A 27748-nucleotide genomic window follows, 5' to 3' on the forward strand; every position below is an offset into this window, starting at 1 on the left:
TAAACTTGCAAAGTAAACACGATCGTATTTGTCACGTAGCGAAAGTGAAAGCTGCAACGTCAGCGCATTCCATGGCTGACCTAATACCTTTTTTCAGCGTATTTATTATTCCCTTTAAATCCAACGCTTTGATAAAACGAAAAGAACAGATATTTTACCCACAAAAAAGAAAACAATATCCGTAAAATTGTCCGTGTATTTATGTCTTAACAGCTTCTGGCGGAAAAACATCACATGTTGCGTGACTCAAAGTTTGGCCGAGTGGAGGTCTGCGTCTGGTCACCAACAAAAAAAAATAAATAAATAAACCACGGGTAAACCTAGAACTGCGCTCGGCCCATGGCCGCGCGGTTAATTAAGCTAACTTATAATTAACTGCATAAAATAATGTACTACTTATCATCTATCCTGTTGTCTCTTTTGTCCTTAGTTTCTAGACTTAGCTACAGTACCTGTGTGTAAAGTTTAATTTGCATATTGTTTTAATTATTGCAAATAACTTTTTTGTAATTTCCAATAATGATAAAAGATTTTTTATTGTAGTATCATACCAGATAAGCTTATCATTGTTGTGAGCATCTGATTACATTATTATATCTCTCAGTTACTACGCATGCTGTGATTGGTCAATTTAACGGGCCGTATTCTACTGTATCAGGCCATGAAAATTTAAAGCTGTTTTTGTTGCCAAAATGTTTTTGGGATTTATCACCAAGTACATACATACATATACACCCATACACAAATGCATGCATACAAATAAATACATACCTACTTTATTCAATAAGTAGGTTGTTCCAAAAATGGTGGCTGAAAGCTGATATGGATCTACTAATCTACTACAGTACAATTAACTTATGCTACATGTACAATACAATTATCTAAAAAGAAAAAAAAAAATGTGAGAAAATTAGGGTGCATACACGATTGTTAAAAATAGATAAAATCATCTGATTTATGAACGATTTGAGTGGCTTCTATTTTAATAGAAAAAAGGAAGTAATTTGCCAGAATGATTATTTGTTAAAAGAATACTTTTAAAAACATACAAACTGTCAGGAACAACAGTAATCCTATTTAAAAAGTTCCCAATGATAAGCCCTCTACAGTGAAACCTGTATTAAGTGGACCCCATATTAAGTAGACACCGTGGACACCAGCTTGAGTCCCTAAATTTTCCTCATACATTTACTGTAAAATAAACCTGCATTCAGTCGACACCTCTGTTAAGCGGACGTGGAAACCAATATTAAGCCATCTTGTTGCACAAAACCTGCAATAAGCGGACACTTCAAGGGCATTTTACCTCTATAGGGTCAGCTGAGACTCCTTTAACATTGTTCAGTGATGTCGTTTTAAAGCTAAATGATTATTCCAGATTGACTCAATGGCTGACTGTACATTGTGCTATGGGCAGTCTTTGATCTCACACTGTGTTACGCAGTTATTAATAAATGAATGCATTTTGCCTTCACTGTTCTTTTGTTTTAAAAGTCTTTTTTATGTATGCTATAATAACCTGAGTGTTGCGTTTCCATAAAAAACAAGCTCCTTCTCCTCCTGGGTCTCCTTTAGCTTCCCTTCAGCGCTGCAATCTCCGTGGGTTAAGTCGAATCTAAATAGTTTGTTTTCCTTTCCTCGTATACTTGTCAATGCTTGATTCGTTTTAAGTTGTAACTGAGATATATTTTGTTGCTCAAAGAACAAAACAATAATAATTGTGTATGCAGATGAGAAACTCAAGTGCCAATTGTCGGCCCTTGTGTGTGTGGGTTGTATATGAAATCCACAAATACACAGCTAGTTCTGCAGTTTGAAGACTCACTTAGCTCAATCGCCGCGTTGTAGGACGTATGTAAGGGTTATTATTCGTTTAGAAAGCTCTCTAATTCAAGGACAAAGAAACTTCGATGCATATAATTTGCCGTATAATTATCTCACCTACAGTGGTTTCCATTATTTTGGTCTGGGACATCTGGGGCTCATTTTAATTGAATATTCAGATGATTCCCAGTTTATTTCAACCATTCGTGTCTTATCTACCTTGACAATATCGAGCTTCGCGCTAGATGCTAGGGAAGAATGTACAGGCCATGAAAATCCTAGGTTTTTACAGAAGTGGCAAACCTGAGATCAAAGAACTGCTCGATGTCCGACTTCGCACAAGTCTGCACACCGCTTTTGGCTTTTTCTCGCTTTTGGACAAGTTTCACTGGGATATAGGTATTGAATGAAGAGGGTTGCTTTCTCCTAAGCATGCTGTGCTGCGAATCCCTCCAAAAAGACATCTTCCTTGTATTCTGCAACGACTTTGAATCACACTATTGTATGTTCGCATACATTCTTCTTAGAAACAAAACATTGTTGGTCCTTTGATGACGTCACAGGCCAACTCACCGCATTCTTCGCTATCGCTCGGTCTGGCCACGAAAAAGGCTATATTTTTGGAGTTTTATTCAGCTACTACAGAATTCCTGATAAAAGAACTAAGTGGGTACTAATTTAACACAGTTGACATCACAGGCGGCCCTTTCTGCACGTATCATTTAGAGCAATTTTTGAAGCATTCTCATACATTGTCTTATAAATGGCTAAAATTGTAACGCAATCGCCAACAGCATAATGTCACGTATTGCCTGTGTTGACATACAATTGACATACAAAATAATTGGCTTGTTGACTTACAACTTTCATCTTTCTTTCACTGGGCTGTAACAATTCATCATGCAGGGAAGAAATAATCTTATTTCATGTTTTTAAATTGGTTTTTACATGTGTTTTTCGCTTACACTTTGTGGAGTTTTCTGAAATGTTATCCATGACAGCAAAAGAATGGAAATTCTGTTGTTTCAGTTTCGTTTTGTCCTCCAAAGTCAATAATTAACTCATTTTTATGTATTCAATTTTCCTGATTATTGTCGTGAAGCAGAGAAAAAAATAAGACTATAATTTCTTATTTTCTTATCAGTTTTACACATCAGGTTAAGTCCTTTTGGTTGATTTTTGTTTAATATTTTGGGCCTTCAGTTATTCAACTTTAAATAAGAGGTGTCGCGAATACTGCGCATATGTGACCTTTCGCGCGAAAACGTGCATTAATGGCTTTCCGTTTTCGAATGGAATTCCATTTAGAAGCCGTTTGAAAGAAATTTGCATTCATTCGAACGACCTCGGTCATCCGTTCAAAAAAACTTTGCATCTGTTTGAATGGCTTGATCACCTGTTCGGTAGAAATGTCCAGCCATTGGAACAACTTGCTCACCCGTTTGTTAAAAACATCCAACCTTTCAAACAACTTGCTCACCAGTTTGGTAAAAACATCCATCCGTTCGAACGAGTTGATCACCCATTCAATAAAAACGTCCAACCGTTTGAACGACTTGCTCACCCATTTGTTAAAAACATTCAACTGTTTGAACGACCTGCTCACCCATCCATCTGTTCAAACGACTTGAGAAAACCATTGAATGGCTTTGATCATCCGTTCAGGAAAAAAATATCAAGGCATACGTGCGGTTGTCTCTACCTGTTCGCGTACTCACGTGTTCATGTCATGTACACGGAAAAAATCCCTTCAATCACTTGAACAGTCTGCTAGCAGATTACGCGACAATCACAAAACATCTCCAAATAATGAAGCTTATAAAGAAACAGTCCATGTAGAAAAATCGAACTACGGTGTAGTTAGCCTGGGATCCAACGGTTTTTGCTTCTGAATGGCGATTCAGAAGTGTTGTTTTTGTTTTCTTGAACTCTTCTTGCATGATCTGTGAGTGAAGACAACTTTCGTTCAAAGCTGACACTGAACCGCTGTGTGTGTAAACAAATGAGAACTACGATGTTGTAAATTTCTTTAAAAACTTCTCGCAAAGTTATTATTACAGGCGAAGAACTCTTGCAGAAAATATATTTTGCGTTTCTAAACATACGGTAATCAAGGAAACTTGAAAGTCGCCTATGGAAGCGAACTTCTTAAATTCTACCCTGTTTACAGTGCGGTTAATAAACATTACCGGTGTAACTATGGTTGTGATAAGCACAGACACTGTAAATGATTTTCTGAACACCGAAATCTCCTGAGTCTGCCTTGTGCATTCCTCTTATATTGAAGAGAATCCACTGAATGAAACCTTTAAGAAGGTAAGATAACAATTGTGTTGTTGTGATGCCCTGAATTTGCATCAAGTTTCAAACATTACTGATGCGTGAAAACTGAGTCGTGCTTTTGTCATGCATACATAGTCCTGTGCTTGTTTTCGTCGACTGAGAAGCTTGCTTGTTTTAAAATTTGGTTTACACTTCCCAGTAAATATGTTGTTTTTTTAACCTTTGCCACAAGGGACATTCCAGACAGAAAAAGCCATTTCAAACAAGCTCATTTCAGGCAGGATTTCACTCCACTACCACACCGCAGGTCTGGGACTCCGGGACACATCGTAATAATAATTGTAAACAGTGATATTTCCTCCATGTCGCCGAAAAAGAAAACAAAGCGAACCCAGGCGACGAAAATGTACTGTTGCTAAACTGTTGTTGCCAAAGGCCTTATCTCTGTCTCAAGCTGTAAAGTTATTTTGAGACATTCTCAATTCACACATTGCTTGCATGTGACCAAAATCTTCCACCGTCAGTGATAAAATTTACCGAATGATTTATTCACGAACGAAAACTCTCACCAAGAATGACTTCAATTCAACAAGGTTTAGACTTTTTATGGAGAAGCAGCAAGAAGTTGCCCACTTGCGGATGTAAAAAGAAGTTCTTGCGCGTGCATTATTTTTGGGCTGTACTGAAAGACAAAGAATTGACAAAGACTCCCATAAATGACCGTGTATAAAAGATTTCAGCTTTTTCGATCTGCTTCAGCAAACTGTTACGAATGGTCTCTGCGTTTCAAGTTTACTTTCTTTGGCTTTCAGTGGTGAAATAAAGTAGTAACAGGAACAGTTTCAACCAGTAAAAGCTATCCGTTCGAAATTATTTTTAAGTGAAATGTGTAGCGGCACGGCACCATTCGAAATAAACAAAACGAATTATAATCATCAAGTTTATAAGCCGTTCGTGACTGCTTGTTCGAAGATTTCATGAGCCGTTCGAACGTTTAGATCACCCGTTCAAAATTCTTTTATGAGCCATTCGAACGGTTCCGTTATACGTTCGGGATGTTTTACGAGCCGTTCGAAAGGTTAGGCTACCCGTTCGCAATTTTTCCTGAGCCGTTCAAACAGTTAGGCTACCCGTTCGCAATTTTTCCTGAGCCATTCAAACGGTTAGGCTACCCGTTCGCCATTTTTCCTGAGCTGTTCGAACGGCTAGGCTACCTGTTCGGAATACTTAATCACCCGTTTGAACACTCATTGAAACCCGTTTCAAACGGCTTGGTGACCCATTTGTAACCTGTTCGATGGCCGTTCGTTTCACCCGTGTAACAGAAAGTCGTTAATGCACGTTTTCGCATGAAAGGTCACATATGGTTTATTTTTGTGCTTACACTTGCTCTGACAAAAAATGCCAGGGAATTAGGGGTGGGTCACATGCAATTTTATGCAGGCATCAATGGGTTGAAAAAAAACAAAACAAAACAAAACAAAAAATCCCTGGCATTCCAAATTTTTACAGAGTGAACTCGTGCATCCAGGTCACAACTTTGCTAGTTCACAAGGAATTTGGCAGTAACAACAGGAAAGTGTTGTGTTGTTTTTAAGTTCACGCCAACATGCATCTTGTTTATTTTCATTTTTTATTATTTTTTTTAAATTTTTTAACAAAGACTAGTGAGCAGCACAAAGGAAGACTTCTTGTAGTTGTAAGCTTTTTCGTTTACTTCCAAGGGGTTTCGTCTCTATCTGAGAATTCTTTAGGGAATGATTACAACTAACATTGAACAGCATATATAGCACATAAGTGTGCCTAAGTTTAACTTCCCATGGAAGTGAATAACTGCTGAAACATGCTGTAAACGGACATTACAAGAAACGCCTTAATGGTATGTTATTGCATGTTGTTATACTTTGGGGGCCATATGATTAGTGCTAGAGTCAAACCTCGATTATTCGGACTCATCGGGACCGCAGTAAATAGTCCGGATAATCGAGAGTCCAGATAATCGAAAACATGAATATTAATGAGATAGAAATGTAAACAAAAGGTATACAGCAAAGAAAACATCATTAGTAAGTAAGTAAGTAACAACTTTATTTACAGAGGGTAACACATAACAGTAAAAAACTGACGAACCAGTGGCCCTCTATCCTAAGTTAAAAATTAAAAGCTATTTACACTTATAAGATAATAAAAATTACAAAATAGAATATAGCTAAAATTTAAAGATATGATAAAAGTTTAAAATGTAAAAAATCTAAATCTAGATATGCACAACTAAAAACTAAGCTAAGAGTTTTTGGACAAAAAATATTTTCTTACAGAAGATTTAAAGGAGCCAATGGAGTCTTTCTTGGGAATGTCTAAAGGGATGCTGTTCCATAGTTTTGCTCCATTGGCTTGGAAAGTTCGCCCCCCTTCCGTTTCTCTGTTACAGGAGGGGCGCACTAAGTTATATTTTCCATAGCGACTGGTTCTGGTGTGTCGGTCTGAGTTTCTCGTTAAAAGTTCTCTTATATAGCTCAGACAATTATTTTCATCTTTGATGCGCCTAAATATTAAACTAGTCCTTTTAAGGTTTAATTCTTCCTTAAGTGGCAGCCAATCAAGTCATCTGAGAAGCATCTTGCTTCTTTCACCAATGTCTGCATCCAAGATTACTCGAGCTGCTCGCTTTTGCAGCTTGGATACGCAGTTAACGTTCTCTTCTGACGCAGTGCACCATGCACATGAGCCATACAACATTATCGGCTTGATCAAGGCATTGAAATAAAGCTTACGCTCAGCGAGAGGCAGGTTACAGTTGATCTTCTTCAGCACTGCCATATGTTGTGACACTTTTTTAAAAATGTCCTCTATGTGTTCAGTAAAACTCAAGTGATTGTCAAATTTTACCCCGAGTAGTTTCTATGAAGTTATTTGCTCAATCTCGCTACCGTTGCATGATAATTTAAGATTCATGTCTGGAGCCTTCTTTTCTAGTCGTTTGCCAGTTACGAGAAGACTTTTTGTTTTAGAGGCATTAAGTACCATCTTGTTGTCAGATGTCCAGTCTGTAATCTTGTTTATGTCTTCTTGGAGCCTCTGCTGAATTGCAGGTAGATCTGAGACTACAGTGGAAGTACTTAAAGTAGTGTCATCTGCGTAAATGTCTACAGTTGACTTGGTGACTGAGTTTAGGAGATCATTCACAAAGATGATAAATAGCAGTGGCCCCAGTACCGATCCTTGCGGAACACCGTGTGTGATCAGTCTGTATTCTGAATGCACTCTGTCAATGACAACTGAGCTCCTTCTGCCCTTTAAGTAGTTCGTTAAGAGCATCAGTTCCCTAGATGTTATACCGTATGCCTCGAACTTGGACAGAAGTATGTCATGGTCAATTAAGTCGAAGGCCTTATAATCCACAGATACGAGTCCACTGACTTGGTCTTTATCCATATCAGATAACAACTGATCTGTCAGGCGAATGAGCACTGTCTCCGTAGAGTAAGATCTTCGGAAACCAGACTGTAAGGTGTACAACAAGTTGTTGTTTGTCATGTAGCTGTACAGGGCTTGGTGGATATGTTTCTCAAAAATTTTGGATAGTAAAGGGAGTACTGAGATTGGATGATAATTATTCTTGTCGTCTTTACTTCCTTGCCCCTTGTAAATAGGCGTAACTTTGGCAGTTTTCCATGCTGACGGGAAAGTACCTGTATCAATGCAGTGGTTTATAAGTCGACTCAATGGTAAGGAGATTGCAGGGGCAGCTATTTTCAGTATCCTAGCACCGAGACCATCAGATCCTGCAGCTTTATGGGATGGCATGAGTTTTAGCAACTCCTCGATCTTTTTCGGTGTGATATGTAGGATGGTGAACTTTGGTTTGTTTTAATTGTGAAATCTACACAGCCTGTATGAGCAGAACAATTGTTTATTAACAGCCGAGCTTTTGGAGAATGGATGTTTTGTGAGCGATGGTGACTTTTTACAGCTGGCACAAAGTCTTTCTTAAACCCCTCAGTGAAGATCTCCGAATTCATCCAGGCATTTCTTCAGGACTTGTAGATCACGGGAAGAGCATCCATGTTAACATGCTTAAAGCATCTCGGCTTCGCAGATTTCCCAATAAGAACAAGTTTTAGTTTGTGAGTTCCAGTAGCATTTGTACAGCCCAGCACAGTTAAATGATCCTTTGCTTTTTTGAATCCTGGAGCAGATTTTTTGCAACAGGAAACAAGAGTTCTTTGCAGTAAACACTTCCACAAAAGTCCAGTCTCGTCGGCATTGTAGATTTGTTGGGGGATCAGAGTCTTTTCCTCCATCACTTTGTGCAGTTTCTGTAGAAATGGTTCAACAGTTTCTTCTGCAGCTGAAAGTTTCTCACCTTGAATGCTGAGGTTCCTGATGCCATGCCATGTTTTAAACTTTTCTAGCCAGCCAGTTGATGCTTTGAATTTGCGATCGGCCGTCTCTGTGTTTAACTGCATAGAGAAATGTTTTGCTTTCTCTTGAAGAAGCAGACCTGAAATCGGTGTCCCAGTAGATCATTGTCGAATAAACCAGGCATACAGGGCTTTATCCAACTGCTCATCATCGGCCAGCTTAAGGGACTTTTGTTTTAATCCTTTCCTTGTCTCAATGCTGTCAGTAAATTTTAGGATCTTGTCTTTGTTCTTCCGTATGTCAGAGATCTGCTGCTTGCTGATGCCAAATTCTTTGAGCTAAATTTGCTCCTTTCTCTCCTTTATCCAAACATGAAATAATTACCGGCTTATCTTTAATCGATAGAATGGCTCGCTTTCGCTTCATAGACATGTTTTTTATTTGAGTTTACGATCGATTGCTCGTGTGTTTACGTAATCCACGCGGAAGGAGCTAATCAAGCATGAAATTCCCTTGGTAACAAAACAATTGAGCCAATCTGATATCAGCTGAATGCATCAGAATATTTCTTTGTCTTGTTGCCCTTGCAAATTTTGAAAAGCGCACAGAATAATACGCTGTTTGAACAGTCTTTTGAAAGGATTATTGCATAGCTCCCAAAAAACAAATTTACATAGATGTGCTAAAGTAGTGGTAGATTTATAACTGACGATACAGTGTAAGTCTGGTAAATGTCTCTGGATAACCAGCTTGATGTTAGCATGACTACAGTTAAATGTAGATTTAAACACTACCATTGTGCGATTTGCGTCTTAGTGAAAGCCATTTAGTCCTGTTGCTGTATTTAACCTCCCTGAATAAAGGAAGTAAAAAAACCCAACTGGGTAACCGCGATGTTGGAGACGCTTCCAGAATTTCTCACGCATTTCGCTAAAGGCTTTAAACGTGGAGCTATTTCTAGTATAGCGCATAAGCTCGCCTCTAATACAGGCCCTCTTGTTGCTCGCGGAATGAAACGACTGAAAGGGAATGTTCAGATACTTATTTAGTGCCACTTGATAGGTAGAAAACTGCAGAGTGCTAAAATTAGCATCTTTGTAAAGAAATAAATCCAGAAACTAAATACTACTTTCGTCAGTAACATACGTAAGTTTGATACAATCATTCTTGCTATTGAGACAACTAAGAAACTGTAATAGGTTTTCTTTGGGACTCTTCCAAACAAAAAATATGTCATCAATAAACCGCTTGTACAAAAGTAGACGATTAAAATAAAAATAGTTGTGGGCAGCACATAGCAACAACTAATGATCTTGCACAAATGGGTTTATTAATCAACTGGAATTGTCTGCTAGTGGGACTTTGTCACGATTAAACTACGAAATACAAAGATGGAACTTATTTTATACTAAATCTTGGTAGTACAAAGTACATGTATGCTCCTACTGTAGGTTGTGAACAACAAAACACCCACAAGAAATACATGCAGGATATGACTAAAATCCTGTGCTAGAAAATGTGCAATGTAATGTATGTGGGACTCATGGACTTAACATATTGTATTTTGTAGTTTAATCATAGTTTAATCGTGATGAAGTCTCACTAGCAGACGAAACCGGTCCATTAATAAACTCAGTTGTAAAAAATCATTAGTTGTTGCTGCGTGCTGCCCACAACTATTTTTATTTTAAATAGAGTCCTAAAGTGATGACATCACAAAAATAAAATTTTTGAAATTATGGGATATGATGTCATATTCTTATAGAGGACCCTAAAAGCTGCCCTCATCCCAAAAATTAGCTCTGAATTGCAATTCCCAATAGAGATATAAGGGATCAAAGTTTGATAGCATCCCATACAAACCCTTCAAAATTTGTTTCAGTTCCTTCAGTTTAGAACTGACTCAAAATTAGAGAGATTTATATGGGGCAGTACCAAATTTTCATCCTTTATATTTCGGCTGGGAATTACAATTAAGAGGTCATTTTTGGCAAGGACCCTTTTTTAAGGACGCTCTATTCGAAAATGGTGCCAAATCCCATAATTTCTCAAATTTATTCTTTTGTGACGTCACACTTTACGACTCTATTGGCTCACAGATTTAATATTAAATCCATGAGCCCCGCTTACATTACATTGCTCATTTTCTAGCGCAGGATTTTAGTCATATCCTGCAGGTATGTATTTTTATTTTAAAATTGTCATAGCTTGAAGAGGCCACTATGTTCAGCAATGCTGAAAATCACTAAGGAGTCAAGTCCACAAGACATTCACTGAAGCTAAAAAAGCAAATGGAATGTGCAGATAGACAAGCAAGTGCCCAAGAAGAAGTCATCTCAGACAGTCACAACACAAGTACACCACCAGAGGAAGAATTCTGGATAGACAATCACTTCCAGCAAATGCTGAAAACCCTCGTTCGAAAATTTGTCAAGGCTGAAAATGAGCTGTATGCTTTAAAGGAGAGGATCAAAAGACTAAAGGACTCCAAAAGGGAAGGAAAGGTGCCAACTGGTCTGGTAGTCTATTGTGTTAATGCAAAAGGATGCAACAGTCAGCTTCTACAGGAACGTTTTGATGCGATTCTCAGGGATGCCGAGCTCAAACTCCTTGATCCACTATTGAGGCCCTTACCCAAGATGAACAACAGTACAAAGAGAGATGCACTAATGAAAAAAGAAAGTCGGAGCTACAATAGATGCCTGGAGGAGTTCATTTCAAGCCAGCAAAGCCTCTCTAGACGTAGACGCAGATCATTTTGTCAATTCAGCAAAATTCTTTGTGAATGACTTTTACTCCCAGTGTATGGCGATAAGGACCTCTAAGCAAGTAGCCGGGGACATCAAGAAAGCTGCAAAGGAGGCAAACAGAGTGCAGCGAATGGAGACTGAATTCCAACCAAATGAACAATTGATCAAAGATATGGCCACTCCGAGGTACAAAAGGAAGTCTCCAAACTCCAAACTGCTAAAAACAAACAGTTTTCATGCAAACTCGCCGACACTAGGGCTCCTCCCAGCAATTCCAGATCTACATCCAGAGGCAGGAATAAAGCCAAATCTGGTCATAGCCCACACAGGAAAGCGACTCAAAAGAGACAAAGTCGTTCCAAAAATGCGAAATTCACAAACATCTCGTAAACACCAGTGTGGTGTTACATTCTCTGGTAGTCGTTCTTCTTGCTGGCGTCGCCAACCATCAAAAATGCCAAAAGCCGTGCCGATGGTTCTATAAAATAGATCAGCGAGACCAGTATAACAAATGGCTTGACACATTGGCAAACACACTGATTCTGGACCCTCTGCTGCGAAATTTGGAATTTCATAATATCTCTCAGGTTATTCTCAACACGATGCTGTCACAAACTCTTAGCCTAGGTCTAAAATTGAGACCTACACGTAAACCTCATGCGGCTCATGTTTTTGAGAATCAGATACAGGATTTCTGCCGAAGTGTTCGGTTACATCGCAAGTATGCTGACAAGGCAGAGGACCCCGATTTCAACCCAAAACTTTACGTGAAATTGAACCGGAATCCTCCACGGGAAGATCCAGACCTCGAGGAAAACCATATAAGATACATCAGGAGCTACTGACGAACTTCAGCAATAATCGCTCACAATTGAAATGTAACTTATCCTATGAAGAACTATGTGGCCTTTGAGACCTTAAGGATGACCCATCAGTTTGTGTACTCACTACTGACAAGAACCTTGGTCCTGCCCTCGTCTCCACGGAATGGGTGGAAAAAGAGACTCTAAAAAACCTTAATGACACTAGAAACTATACAAAGGTCACCAGTGCTCGAAATTGAGAAAATATCCAAGTTGTCCTCATTCCAAATGCAGGACAACCTAACCCCTGGCTCTGGTTGCCCTGATGACTGCTTGGTTGCCCTTAAAACATTGTCTAATTTGTTGCTTAACCCATTGACTCCCAGAACTTTTTGTCAAGAACTCATTTTTTGGACATTGTGGAGATTTTCAGGCTGGGTATGGGCCAAATTAGCTCCAATCTACTCAAAAATGCATTTGCAACATGACAGCATGCTTTTCTTTCCACTTGCATCGCGTTTTATGACATGTTTGCTCCGGCATGCACAGAAATCAAAATTTCCAGAGAAACGAGAAAATGACCTACATCTTTAGGCTTATCTTTTTTTTTAATTTTTTTTTTCGCCTTTCCTTTTTCTCCTTTCTTATCTTTTTGCTGCAGTGATTGACCTTCTGCTAGGCTTAAAAAAAGTCTGCGAAAGCATTGAGACGGGCAATTTTTACCCTGGAGTAGTGACATGTAGTCATGGGAAATTTTGCTCTGAGTTTTTCACTCATTTCTGAGCATTTTCATGCATATTTCAGTTTCCATTGAGCCAATCACTCTGATCTGGGTATCATTGGAAAGATCTTTTCCTCCTGCAGAAGTTGAGTATAGATGATGCCAATTTTGGTCAAAGCTGATGACGTCAGAAGTGGAACAAAGGCCAAGGCTCGTCATGGACAGTTATGGGCAGCACGGGAGTCAATGGGTTAATTATAAACATAAATGACGCGAACTAAATAACATAAGTGGCGCAAAATGGCTTCCTTGAAACATCGTTCAAGCATTATGTTTTGCATTAGCAACTTAATGCTTAGCAAAAGTACTTCCTTGAAACAGAAAGTATAACACTTGCAAATTCACGTAAGAGAAATACAGCAACAACAGCAAAAAGCCTGTGGTTTCAAGGAAAAGCCTAAAGGTTTATACATCAAAGACCAGCCGTCAAACAGTCAACGGGGAATGGCAAACAAAATAAAGTCCCATTTATCGAAAGATGCGCGATTGATTACTCTAACTAATGGCCTAGTTCATAACCCGAAAAACTGGCTAGCTTATATCCGACATCCCTGATTAATTAACAGAATTTTCTTACCTGTAAATTTGGCAACTTGCGTAGTACTTTGCCTCAGAAAAGAATGATTACCTGTGAAAACATGGCGATTAGCAGCTTCCAACGATGAACAAAAACACCAGATTTAAATACGGTATTTTATATACCTTTATTTTGTTATTTGGTTGGACTTCAAAGTAATGGTAAGAAGTATTTCAATTTCTCCTGGGTTGTCCTGTGTTATTTTCCTCGGGCAACCAGGCCTTTAATTTTACAGAAAAATGGTTGTCCGGACCATTTTTTAGTCGTCTCAGATGACCAGACGACCGCTAATTTCGAGCACTGGGTCACTGCATGGAGTGGTCGATAAGACGTCATAAGGTAATTGAGACTCAAGATAAGCTTGTAAATAGTTACTCGTGTTTTCTGCCTCCTAATTTGCTTAAGTTTCTTCGTAGCCTCGACAATAATCTTAGAAGTTTAGATCCCACCAAATTCTACATTATGCGTAAGATTCATAAGTCACCCACGGCTGGTAGGCCAATTGTGGCCTCACACAGTTACATCATGCGTCCTATTAGAATATTTGCAGATGAGCTAGTTAAGTCTTCTATTGCTGTGACTCTGGCAAGCTGGTCCAATGTTTGGAGACAGTTGAGCTACCTTACAGTAATTGCTTTCTCATCACGGCAGATGTGTTATCACCTTACCTGAACATTGACACTAGGAAGGCAATTATAGCACTTGACCTCTTACTCAGAGAGGCCAAGGTGGTCCAGATTCCACTCTTAGTTCAGTTCACCCAATTTATCTTGGGGAATAATTTTATCAAATTGGAATTTAGTATTCATATTTATTATATGGCTGTGTGTCACAAGGACTGGGAACTACGGAATTCGCGAATTTGATTGGCTGAAATCGATATTAAAAGCAGTCTAGATTTTCCCATCTAGACCGGTTACATTTTGCGGAGAAAACGTTTCAAACTAAAATACAAAACTTTTGACTATTTTCTTCCAACAATATTTATTTGTGGAGGTGTGAAAAAACCTGATGAGAAAAAAAGTAAAGAGGACAAGCAAAATTTGGCAGAATTATTTCAAGTTCAGCTCATCGCCGTTTGTAAGCAAACTGTCAGCTAGTACAAACCAGTTACATTAAACGAATTAATTTTTTTTGTTTGCCATATAATGAACATCTTATTAACCAAGCTTAGTTGGTCTGTATGGAAGAATCTTGACCTCAGTCGTGTGTACAGACCTCACTGTGTTCAGCCTGAACTCACGACCTCAGTCAAGATTCTCCCATACAGACCTCCTGCTTGGTTAATAAGAGCTAAATACCACCAAAATTTTGATATAGCTATGGGTACACCATTTGCCGTTACAGTGGCAAATACTTTCATGTATTATCATGAGTGAGACATTGTCAAGATGTTTTCTTGCTCTCTTCTTCTCTATAAGCATTTCATCGATGACATATTTGTCATCTGGAATGGCCCTCGTGAGATTGTTCTAGAATTTCTGCATGCTATAAGCACTAAAGATCAATGTACAGTGGAACCCCGCTCTACGGACACCCGCTTAATACGGACACCCCGATATTACGGACAGTTTCGTTTTCCCCGACGAAAAGCTCATATATTTTTCCTAAAATCAACCCGCTTATTACGGACACCCGTTAATACGGACAACGGACACTTTTCTGTGTCCCGAGCGACAAACTCTTATACATCGTCAACCCCGCTTTACGGACACTGTTTGTATCTGTGCATTATCTATTGTCACTGTCATGATTATGTGCTAATTAGAGATTTTGTACCCTGGTCAAATTCTGACAGATTTTGGCGGGTTAGTACAATTTTATTACGAAATGAAACAGTGGCAAAATAGCATGACGCATTTGACCAGTTCTTTCTTCCGGTGCATTACCCAGTCTGCAGTCCTTATATAAAGTTTTCTGTCTGATACACTTACACAAAAGTTTCACTTTCTTGGTCTTTCACTACAGTCCTTGCTTGTAGCCTTCTTCCTCTTTGACGTCTTATGCTTGCCACTATCAGCATCAGCCTCCGTTCGTATTGCTGGGTTGTTGCCAACGTCTATTAATTGTTCAAGTAAATCCACGTGCTTCCTAGGACCATCAATGATATAAACACACAGTATTTCCATACCAAGGCCTCCACCCCGATTAACTGCTTTTCCACATACTTCAACTGATCCTCGATTAGTAGGCTTTGAAATAAAATGGGTGACTATACCAGTGCGGTTTTTGGTGTTTGCGAGGTGATATGGAATGTGGCCGATAACTCGACTTTCCTTTAGCATGGCGACTGCGTTTTTGTCCTCACCATTTCCCGGCTCTGGTTGCAAAGGCAAAATTTCACCGAGAGTGATACAGTTAATGATTTGTAATTTACAGTACAATTAAAACGTTTTGTTGCCGTACAAGTGTCGGCCTTAGTGTTTGTATCGATAAAACACGTGTCCCTGACTTTTTTCTGAGGACCCCGGTTAATACGGACACCCCGTTATTAATATGGACATTTTGGCATGTCCCCTTGGTGTCCATATTAACGGGGTTTCACTGTATTACGAAATCAGCGAGTCCAAGATTTCGTTTTTAGACCTTTTTCTTTTCAAAGGTGATGGTTGTGCTACGCTTCATTATTCTACCTTTCAGAAGCCACGTAATAAGTTTTTAAGGTTAGGATTTTAGTCATATCCTGCACGTATTTCTTGTGAGTGTTTTGTTGTTCACACCCTGCAGTAGGAGCATACTTTGTACTACCAAGATTTAGTATAAAATAAGTTCCATCTTTGTATCTTGTAGTTTAATTGTGACGAAGTCTCACTAGCAGACGAAACCAGTCGATTCAGATAAACTCAGTTGTACAAGATCATTAGTTGTTGCTGTGTGCTGCCCAAAAGTATTGTTATTTTAAAAAATTTTAAAAAATTCTCACTGATTTAACATTAAATCCATATGCCCCGCTTTCATTACTCTGCACATTTTCTAGCACAGGATTTTAGTAATATTCTACACATATTCCTTGTGAGTGTTTCGTTGTTTACACCCTACAACAGGAGCATACTTTGTACTACCAAGATTTAGTATATAAACGCATGCAATGCACGCAGAGGCGATGATGTGTACATGCTATTTGTAAAATTGTTCCAAGAAAATTGGAACATAAACAAACAGGCTGATGGTTAAACTTAATTAAAAGTAAAAGTAAGGTACAGCCTGTGTGGGGAAGTAGCTGTATTGTAAGTCGCTTTGCATAGTTGGGTTTTGAGAGTCCAAGTAATCGCTCACATCGCAAGCTTACTTGTTCCCTTTGTTCAATTGTTCCTTTTTGAACTGAATAATGCAATTCACCTTAGCTTTCTCCCTTTTGTTTACTTTTCAAAATGACCAGCAGTGAGACTTAAACATTTTTATGAAATAAAACAATGTAAAAGAATATTGTGATAGATGTCCCCAAGAGAAATCCAGTGGCGGATCCAGACTTTCACCAGTACAGTTTATGTCAGTTCACAGATAAGTTTAGTTCAGATATTTCAGTGCTCATACACTGCTCTTACAGTGCTCATTCAATTGAATTTACCTCAAGACAGCAAAAAGTCCGGGCTAAACAGTGCTCACCAATGCGTAAATTTAATGTTGACCCTTGACCTATTGCGTGTGCAACTTGCTTGTAGATCTAAAGTTGTATGTATAGGTGATGTGTTCGTATTATCAGTTTGCCGGTGAGTGCAAATTTATCCGCTTTTGCATAAAGCACAATCCGCAATAAAAATCTTCTTTTAAACGCTGAAATTAGGACACTCCGCGGATCCTACAAACTGCAAAAGACAGCCGCAAAGGATAAGTTCCTAGTTCCCTGAAACCAAAGATGGCAAATAAACTCTTTCTGCTGATCATAGAAGCTGCAAAGAAATGAATAAACTTGCATCTCTCCAGATATAGTGAAATGTGTTGTTTAAAGTACATCAACAACATACGCAAACTTGAAAACAACAAACAGTATTTTCATTCTTTCTCTCTGAAATCAACACCTTATCTTGAAATAACAGACATTTGGTAACACTAATTACCTCACCGAAAATTAATTTGTCGTTTTAACCTTATACCTGTTTTTAGTGAACCTTCCTATTGATCTACCACTGACAAAACCATTATCTATTGTTTAATCACAACCATTCTTCCATTGAGAGAAAATTTAAAATACCACATTTGTAAAACTTTACAAAAAACTAAAAACTGCAAATGAATTGTAACTTGAATTCATTATCACTACTGTAAACCTTCTGTTTTATTACAAAAGTAACCTGTTTTCCATTTTGAATGTTTTTCAGCTGAAAATCCTGTGGTTAAATCACGTCTTCTAGACTCTTCTAGTTGTTTTTCACAAACCAAACCTAATTTGTGCTCTTATCATGCATGACAGTTACATGTATATGCTGTTTTCATTACAGCAAAAGGATTAGTTCTTCAGCAAATTACTTTTTTTAAAGTTGAAAGATACATTGCATTGCCTCCAGGTAAAATGTACACAATGGCATAAACCAGAACTTCCCTCTTACACGACTTGAGTATTCTTTGGCTTTAACCCAACTGCTGCTCTGTATTGCATTAAAGAGACCATAATCTAAGCTACATTAACCAGTTCTGATAAAGACAAAACCTTCAGCTAGCTCACCTTTTCGTAACACTATTCTCCATTGCTTTTTGCTATCTCAACTGCTTTCACAGCGAACTTCTTCAATGCTCTTCTTCAATTCTAGTTCAATTTCACCACTATTTCAGCCCTCCGATATGTTTAGTTTAGCCCTAAACAACGCTCACCAATACGTAAATGTATTCTAGACCCTTGACCTATCACGTGTCCCACACACATAAGTTTACTTCAGATATTTCAGTACTCATACAATGCTCACACAGTGCTTATTTACTACCTCCCGGAGTGTATTTCCCTTCTACAGAGGGGTGAATCGTGCATGACATAAGCGTGATGAAACTATTCAAAATCACTATCCAAAGGAATGCAAGCACGCCAGCATAAAGCGATGGCATCACACAATACGTCATCGCTTAAAAATAAGTTCCATCTTTGTATCTTGTAGTTTAATCGTGATGAAGTCTCACTAGCAGACGAAACAGGTTGATTAATAAACTCAGTTGTACAAGATCATCAGTTGTTGCTGCATGCTGCCCACAAGTATTTTTATTTTAGAATTACCTTAGATTGGTAAATGTCAAAGGTTTAGTTAATCTTCACATTGCACAAAAGGAACTTGGATGTTGGATGAAAGTGATGTTGTCATAGTTTGTTCCACTAAAACAGTATTACACTCAATCAAGAATATCTCTAGAAATATTGGAGCAGTGTTCTTCAAACTTGGCACCAGAACTGTACATCACAAAGGAAACAAAATGACACATGTTATGCTGTTGCGATTACAACAGTTATGCTACTGGTCCAGTTTTAATTAAGACTAAAATTCCCAGACTTTAACTTAAACTAGGATCATCCACTCCCAGCAATCTAATGGGGAGGGTTAAGACAATATGGGAACCATGTGTGTTCCAAGCAAGACCCTCTGTCCCACTTTAAATGGGCATCTTTGGTTTTTCACAGAAGGAGACTGGAGCCAAGAGTGTTGCCATGGCAACAACACAGTAGGTTTATTCTGTTTCTTTTGTGATGTACATTTCTAGTGCATTGTGTGCATTTTGTGCATTGAGTGCGTACATTTTTGAAGAACACTGCTCCAATGTTCCTAGAGATGTTCTTCATTCAGTGTTTTACTGTATAGATGTAATCACTTTCTCCATTTGCATAATACAAAAACGTCAATATCTCTAAAACGATATTCCAAACAGGAAAACGCCATTCTTTTTTACTTTGAAAAGCCTTTCAAATAAGCAGCAATTACTTTTTACTTCATTGGGCACTTTAACATTACTGTAGACCTTCAAGGGCCAATTTTGTCCAAAATACTCTTTGCACACCAATTTAAGACTTCTACTTTATCTGAATTTTCTAAAATAAATTATTTTTAAAAACTCAAAAATATTAATGTGAAAAAGATAATTTCCACCAAAACGTGATTTTTAGTGCAGAATGCACCATTGGGATGGTTTTGGGGGCTGCTAAGCTGTAAACTTTAATGTTTGTTTAATTAATTAATTTCAATTAATTAATTAGTCTAGAGACTAGGAAATGGTGGGGGTGAGTTGGGAAAGGTACACATGTATCCTACATCGCAAAGCTATATATTTGTCGTAAGTAACCTCTTGCTCTCCCTGTGGTACTATTCTCTTTACAACAAAACCAATTTGCTCTAAACACATGCACAGATTAGTTGGCGTTCGTGTCCTCTATGCATTAGGTGGAGGATACATTGCATATGGGATAACACACAAATGTTGAGTAGTTTTCCTTTTGGTAGAACCCAACATGTTAGAGGCATGCGTTCTAGCATCGTAAGTGTCATATACTATGTTTCCATGCGGTTTTTTATGTCATGTAATGTCAGGTACTAGGTAGCGCCACTTGTCCCTTTTTAGTGCAAAAGTTAAACATATCTTTTAGAATTAGCCACAGGCTGGTTCAACAAATATCATCTGCTGCTTTCAAACTACAATAGTATGCTTGTCAGGGGTTAAATAAAGAAGGGAAATGTGTAGTTTTTCATTAGCAGCTTATTTATTTCTTGCCTTAATTGCATCTGTAAGAGAGCCCAAATATTGCTGCAGACTCTGTGGCACCTAATGAGAGCGCAAAGTAATTTAATCAGTCTTTGAGGAGACTCTTTCATCGATGCAAGATAATATCAGCCAAGTAGCGCTGTTTACCTTCAATACTCCTCATTGAAACGCTTCCCAGTGGTATCAATCAATGTTGTTGTGTATTAATTTTGAATTGTTTTATTGTTACCAACAAAGGTGGCAGCAGAAAAAGAAAGTGGTATTTCTGATAATTAAATTATTTCTTGTTCATCTGTGATAAGAAAATTTGCATTTTGAGAAAAAACATAAGTCATTTCTTTTCCATTTCTTCACCAGATATTTAACTTTCTTTCATTTATCCCCCAAAACAAGCTCATCTTCCGTATGTTATGGAGAAAACAAGAGTTTCATGTTACATACCATTGTGAGGAAAACAAAAGTATCAAGTTACAAAGTTGGCATGAAGAGCTAAATTGTCACGTTTGTTCAATGTATTATTGAATTTAAAAAGGAACGAAAAGCACCAGAGTAAAATTTAAAAGCTGTCATGACAAACAGTAATTGAACGTAATTTTCGGACCTTGAATGAAAATACAACCTTGAAACGTACTCACTGCTAAGGGGAAAAGCCCTAGCAGACTACTGAAGGTAGATACAAACCGGAAGTGAACCGAGCAGGGGTGAGTACTTATGGGACTACTGTGCCAGAGCTATCAATTGCAGTCTGCACTATTTGAGATTGTCTCACTAGTTTAAATCATGTCAACAATCTGCAAGCTATGATAAGCCAATTAAAATGTGTCAACCCTTGAGTTGAGCAGTAATGTACAGGAAACAAAATAATGATCCCCATATTGTACCGCAAATGATCCCAGGACTGGAGATTATCCCCAGATTGTACCATAAATGATCCCCAAACCGAAAATGGTCATCTTGCAATAAAAGATGGACTGAAATGTGGACTGAAAACTCAGGAATTTGGACAGTGGATATAAAATTTAAGTGATCTTTTTTTTTTTTTTTTTACTATGAAACTCAAAAAAACCGTAAACACTCTGAAAGGTTTATTTGCACTGAACCAAGCACAATAAAGTTCAGGACTTGCGAGTAAACCTGAAAACCACAACTATAGTTACCGCTGCTGTTTGTGGTTTGTTTTTCCCACGCTCAATTGGATTTTTCCATGCTACACAATAATGTTCCATGTTTATTTCTGGTTTTAACGTTTTTCTGAGTTTTACAGTTTTAATACAATCTTTTTGATACAACAGCTACTATATAAAACACAAGCAAAATAAGCAGTATTAATGATTTGAATGCAAATTTCACAACTTTAAAAATTATATCCAATGTCTTGAAATCCTGTGTTTAAATTTTATAGTTTAGCTAGGTCCTTCCTTGAATGACTCTATTGGGTACTGACCTGAGATGTACGCTAACACAGGATGTTCACTATATCCTCAAATTTGGAGAGAACTGAGAATTCCCAAGTGGATTAACTACTTTCAGCAATATGTATCCGTGCATAAACTCTCTAAGGTTACTTCAAACGTTCGTGGGAGTCCTCCAGAAAAAAATTCGTACACACGCTGTATTCAAGGGAACCCCCACAAACTATATATCAACAGAAAGGTTATAAAATGTAGAATTCAATAAAATTATGTTTTGGTTTGGATTTTGCTTTCCAAAGGCGGCAGAGGCCGTCAACTCCAAAATGACTGGCTGACATTCCAGCGAATTAATCAGGTGTCAAATGCGATCATTCATGCAAAATAACTGTGCAGTGTTAATCACAAAGCCTCAATCTCCAAAAACGTGTCAGCATTTTCTTTTATTTCTATTGGTTATCTTTTTATAGATCTGTCAAGTTCGACTATCAAAAAATTCGCGTAACCTGTTACGTTAGAGGCCACCACGGGGAAAGTATTTAAAATAAAGGAATTTGCCGACAGTCTTTTGTTCCATATCTATCAGTGAATGTTCTGACCAAATTTCATGGAAAACTGTCAAATTTGCATACCCTATTAATTCATTTAAAGAGAAGGGGATTCTCCAAAAGGAGAAAAAACTAAAAATGAAAATAAAAATAACAGAACCCCTAGCGTTCACAGTATGCAAACTTGTACTTCACAGACATTAATTTTCTTGACCAATATAGCCCCACGAAGGTTTGAAGTAACCTTAATGGAGTCCACGCCATTCCTACCTTTTTGCAGTGGAATCATTTCCAGTCCTGGGATCATTTGCCGTACTTATTTGGGTATCATTTGCGGGTCGAGATCATTTGCAGGCCTACACAGTAACAATTTTCATGAAAATACGATCCACAGACTCATACTTCACTTCTTTTGTTTATCCCTTGCATCTTGCAATTTCTCACACAGAAATCTCCACTTTTGTTGATTGTTTTTGTCTCTTAAGCAATAGACTAGCCAATTTTGCACGGTCTTTATGTTACCAAATTTGAATGTAAGTGCAAATCGCAAGCGAATGTTTCGTCACTGCCCTCTTGTGCCACACAAGTTGATTGCCGTGGAATTACCAGAAAATTCAATCACTAATATCTGACTTGGCAGCCTCCTCGGGCACCCGTTACCTCTCTTTCGAAGAGTGTTTTTCCGAACAGACCAATGAATTATGCATTTAGTTTTTAAATGTGTAAATATCTTCACTCGAATTAGCTTGCCAAGTAGATCTGTTCAGGGCTATTCCACTATCGTTTCTCTTTTTTCCTTTTCCTTCCTTTTCATTTAACTTCTGATTTGGTTTATGAGAGCAGCTGGATTTTTCACAGCAGACTTTGCTTTTCCCGATGTAAAATTCACTGTAAATATGAACCAGTCAGTACAAAATGCAGACTGCAGACTGGGTACAAAATGCAGACAGAGAATAAAGACCGTTTCTCGTCTGATACATGAACACGTCATCTACTCACGCAGTCACTTTTCCATGGCCATCTTTCATGATCATTAGCATTGTTGTGGAATATTCGTAATGCTCATTTCTTCATATATTTTGTCTTTAAGCCCATCATCTCCTGAGTGATATAGTTCAGTCAGTTTGATTGTCCACAGTAACACAAAGGCTGGTAATTCAGTTTAGCTAGTACAGTCATTTTTGCATTAGAAGGCTTGCCTGTGCCCACCAATTGAATATAAAAATGGAAAATATAGTTATTTTCCGATTCTACAGTTTATTAGTTTTACAACTATATATACCGTAGTTTCCACAGATTTTCTTTAAAGCAGCGCACAAAGAAAGTGTTTTCCAGAAGGCATCCCTGAAGGTCTACAGTAACTAAACCTAAGTTTTGGTGGACGTTAATCATCTCCGCCTCCTTGCCGACTGTATACAAAGCTTACCTGAAAAAGTGAAACCTTACGGCGGTCCACTCGTAAATATTGTCATTTTATGTTCGGTATGTACAGCTAGCTCACTTAATACATTGGCCGTAAATATTCCTTGAAATTCATAACTGAAGACGGGCAGGTCAGGTTTCTCAACGGCCATTCGCATGCGTGAATGACCCCAAGAGCAAGCAAATCTACACGCAAACAAATTATTTCTGCATGTATTTGTCTTGGGGCCACGGACTGAACAAGACTTGAACATCTTACAAACCTTATAATTTTGTGAGATAATAAGTTATAAGTTTTATAGAATTAAGTATTGTTCAGTCCATAGCCCCAAGAAAAATACATACAGAAATAATTTGTTTGCGTGTAGATTTGCTTGCTCTCGGGGTCATTCATGCATACGAATGGCCATTGCAAAACCCCACAAACATTTTCATTTACAGATTTCAAGGATGTAGTTAGTGAGCTAGCCATATATACCAAAAGTAAAATGATAATTTTTACAAGTGGACCGCTGCAGGGTTTCACTTTCAGGTAAATTTTGCATGCAGTCAGCAAGGGGGCAGAGATGATTGACATCCACCAAAACTTAGGTTTTGTCCAGACTTTTTCTACACTGAAGGTTGCGTGTGATTGATAACCACTGTAATAGTATTTTTAAATATCATAATTAAAAATATGGAAAATAGTTTGCAAAATAGCTGTTAAAACAGTCACTGAAGACTATAATTAGCTCTTATTAACTGAGCAGGAGGTCTGTATGGGAGAATCTTGACCAAGGTCGTGAGTACAGACTGAATGCAGTGAGGTCTGTACACATGACCGAGGTCAAGGTTCTCCCATACAGACCAACTAAGCTCGGTTAATAAGATGTTCATTATATGGCAAACAAGAAAAATATAATTCATTTAATATAACTAGGTTGTACTAGCTGACATTTTGTTTGCGAACGGCGATGAGCCGAACTTAATTCGGCCAAAGTTTGCTTGTCCTTTATACTTTTTTCCTCATCAGGCTCAGTTTGGCACTTGCATAAATAGATATTGTTAGAAGAAAATAGTCAATATTTTTGCATTTTAGTTTGAAACCTTTTCACCACAAAATGTAACCGGTCCAGATGCCAGTCTAGATGGGAAAATCTAGACCGCTTTCAATATTTATTTCAGCCAATCAAATTCATGAATTCAGTAGTTCCCAGTCCTTGTGAGACACAGCCATATAATAATCAATGTTGTGATTGGTGGATTTAGTGGAGAGGACTTAAAAATAATGATTGGCTCATGTAACTGAGTCAAGTGTCCAATTACAGCCAACTGTCCGATTACACTGTCTAATTACACCGTCCAGTTACAATGTTGCTGATTAATAATGGTAATAGGACTGAGTGGAGTCCAATTCGGTCTGTAATCATACGAGTGATTAACAAAATCAGACGACCGCGATGCGGGAGTCCGATTTGTTAATCACGAGTATGATTACAGACCGAATTGGATGACACGATGTCCTGTTACCAATTAATCAAAACTATGACAAAATTCAAGAAACGAACAAACCATCGATTGATCACTGAACGATTAAACGTTGTTATGAATGCTGAAAAACACAGCAGTTTACTCAACAAAGTGCACTGCAACAGCGCGCACAAAATGGCGCCTACTGTCCAATTACAAGCATGACGCATACACTGTCCAATTAATGCTCAAATCGGGCTGCTGATAGCCAATAACATTCGAGAATTTTGTTATAGTTTTGATTAATTAGAAAAAAATACAGCAGCTTATGGACCAATCGCATTTGTGGAAATTGTAATTGTTATAAATAGAGGAAGTGGACAATGAATATCTTTTACAAAACTGGTTTGTTGCTCATCCTGTGCAGTTACAACATTATTTACTGTAGAGTTTATTATCTTTTCATTGTGTACTCAGGTGATGAAAGTAAAGTACCAAACATGCAGGATGTAGTTCGGAAACTTCTTAACGCATTGCACCATGCTATTACGAGTCATGTGGTAAGGTATTTTTTAAATGTAACTCATTGCTCAGAGAGTTGGAACAAGCAAATGCTACATGCAGATGTTCATTTGTCTTATTTCCCATTCATGTATTTTTACACTGTGACTAATGATTTTGATTCATGTTAGTAGAGTTGCAATTGTTTTAGTAGCAGAAAGCTTGCTTTACCACTGACACCATTTTCACAGTTTAAGGATACATGTATTTTGTTATCTAAAATAAACGGTTACTAGTTTACTTAGAAGGACATTTATTCACAAAAGCATTTTGCATTATGCTGATTTAATGGAGTATTGATTTAAACAAGCTTTGCCTGTCAGTCTCTTCAACACTAGTCTACATACTTCTATCTTTGTAAGTCAATATTCTTGAAGAATACTAGATTAACTTGACTGAATGAAGAAAGATTCTAAAAGAACAGGAAACCAATTCAAAGCACATTTTAAACATGAGTCAAGTTTGGCGTAACCTAAAATAGCATCTACAGCTCAAATTACCTCCTGGTGACTTGCAAGGCCAGGCTTTTAAAACCAACAACAACAAAGTACATGTGATATGAGCGAAGATGGCATCAAGTGCTGTGATTGTGTAATCAACAACATACTGGTACATAGTTTATGCACACATTAGGAACTTACAGAGCTAATATGAATGCGGATTTATTTTATGGCCATACAGGTTTGGTACATGTACAAGTTTCATTACTCATGTATGTGAGCATATTTTAAATAAATAAATATGTTAATAAATGAATAAATAAATTACAGTATTTAGAGAGGAAGCCTCATCAGCCTTAGCTGGTTTTGATTCAAGTCGTCTATCCTGGTTGAATTAGGATCGGAGATGTTGGTTTTTGTGGAGGGAGGAAAACTGGAGTTTTGAAGCAAGGATGTGAACCAACAACAAACTCAACCCACCACTAATAGCACAGGCCTGAATCAATCCCACATTTGTGGGAAACGAGCACTCGTGACACTGCAACATCCCTACTCCCCTTTTAATGTGAACTCCCTTCTTCTATCTACAGGATGAGGAAGAGCGTTGTTTCAGTGATTCTCTCACTGAATTCTCTGTACTTCAACAAGAAAACAAGTAAGTATACTATTCTGTTTCAGTACATGTATGTTAAAGTTTGTAATAGCATAAAAATACGACATAAAAATTGTACTCAATCCCTGTACTGCTAGTTATGTAAAAAACAAATTAGCTCTGTTAGATGGACATTCTCTGGTAAGTGTATAGATCGTTTTCACTGTCAACACAAAAAAAATAAATCAAAAACCTTCTAGTGGAAAAAGCTCAGAAATTGTGATATTATAGAAGAGAACTAGATAAGACACTTCTGCAAGTTTTAGGCCTGTGCATTTCCCCAATGGCCAGATATTCGTTGAAATGTTTCGCAGAAATTTACAGAGCCCAGTATGAAAACCCCAAGTTGGTGTACATCCGTGGTGCACCAATATGGCGGCCAGAAAATAGTGTAAACATCTGGAACTTACCTGTACTTTGGCTCTCTAGGCGACTGATTATCAGTACTGAACAAACAAGCATTTACATAAGCACTTTTCCTAATGCTGTAACTTCTAAAAAGGCTCAAAATCATGAGATAAGAATATACATTTCAACAAACTCTATCGTAGCCATGTGTCACACACCTTCATAACCCTGTAATTCAAAATGCTCTGGTTTCCAAACAAAGCATGCTATTGAGCTGTAAAATTGTAAACAGATATAAATATACCACCTCTTATGCCTGATGAGGATAAAATTTTGGTGGCTCTTTAGTTTTAAATTTTAGAAAGTGATGATGTCGTGTAAAAATGATCTATAGTTGCCAGGGCCTCAAAATTTATTTTCCTTATTTTCAGGAATTATATTAAGCAGATACCTTGCATGCTTCACACATGTTCCAAGCTGGGTTTCCGCAGCTCAACTTGTGGGCACTTCTAACACCTCTTAAGGATTTTTGTTCTTGAACATTATGGCCCACTTATGTTTTCCTTTCTCAAGAGCAAAATATATGAAAACTGTGCTGAAACTTTGCACAAAAACAGCCATATGCACTTTAATTTCACAACTCCAAAGGGCCATAAAGGGAGGGATTCACAGTTCGGTGCATGTCTGTATTATTTATTTGCCTGTGCACCCTTTTTGGCACGGGCCCAGCTTTTCTTTGTTTATGAACTAATCGTAAGCAAGTTACCTAATTTTGCATGCAAATAGCCGTAAAATCATCAACCATAGAACAAATTATACGGGTCAACACTAAATTCAACGGTTGGCAGTGTCTGTAAAATC

At 37.9% G+C, this 27748-nt stretch overlaps 1 protein-coding gene and 2 pseudogenes across 2 annotated transcripts in view; 2 read left to right on the top strand and 1 right to left on the bottom strand.

The window, feature by feature from the left end:
* Positions 1 to 27748, bottom strand: part of LOC145503102 (52 kDa repressor of the inhibitor of the protein kinase-like) — a 489168-nt pseudogene that overhangs the window by 396834 nt on the left and 64586 nt on the right. The window lies entirely within an intron of this gene.
* The window catches only part of LOC145503084 (protein polybromo-1-like), a 222583-nt gene that overhangs the window by 130256 nt on the left and 64579 nt on the right, over positions 1 to 27748 (top strand). The window contains exons 26-27 of the mRNA XM_081482521.1: positions 25364 to 25446; positions 26478 to 26542. Coding sequence (XP_081338647.1) covers positions 25364 to 25446; positions 26478 to 26542 — 148 coding nt within the window. The remainder of the gene's footprint in view (positions 1 to 25363; positions 25447 to 26477; positions 26543 to 27748) is intronic.
* LOC145503118 (uncharacterized) lies at positions 11272 to 12347 on the top strand (annotated as a pseudogene).

Source organism: Orbicella franksi, chromosome 11, assembly GCF_964199315.1.
Source record: "Orbicella franksi chromosome 11, jaOrbFran1.1, whole genome shotgun sequence".
NCBI classification, from domain to species: domain Eukaryota; kingdom Metazoa; phylum Cnidaria; class Anthozoa; order Scleractinia; family Merulinidae; genus Orbicella; species Orbicella franksi.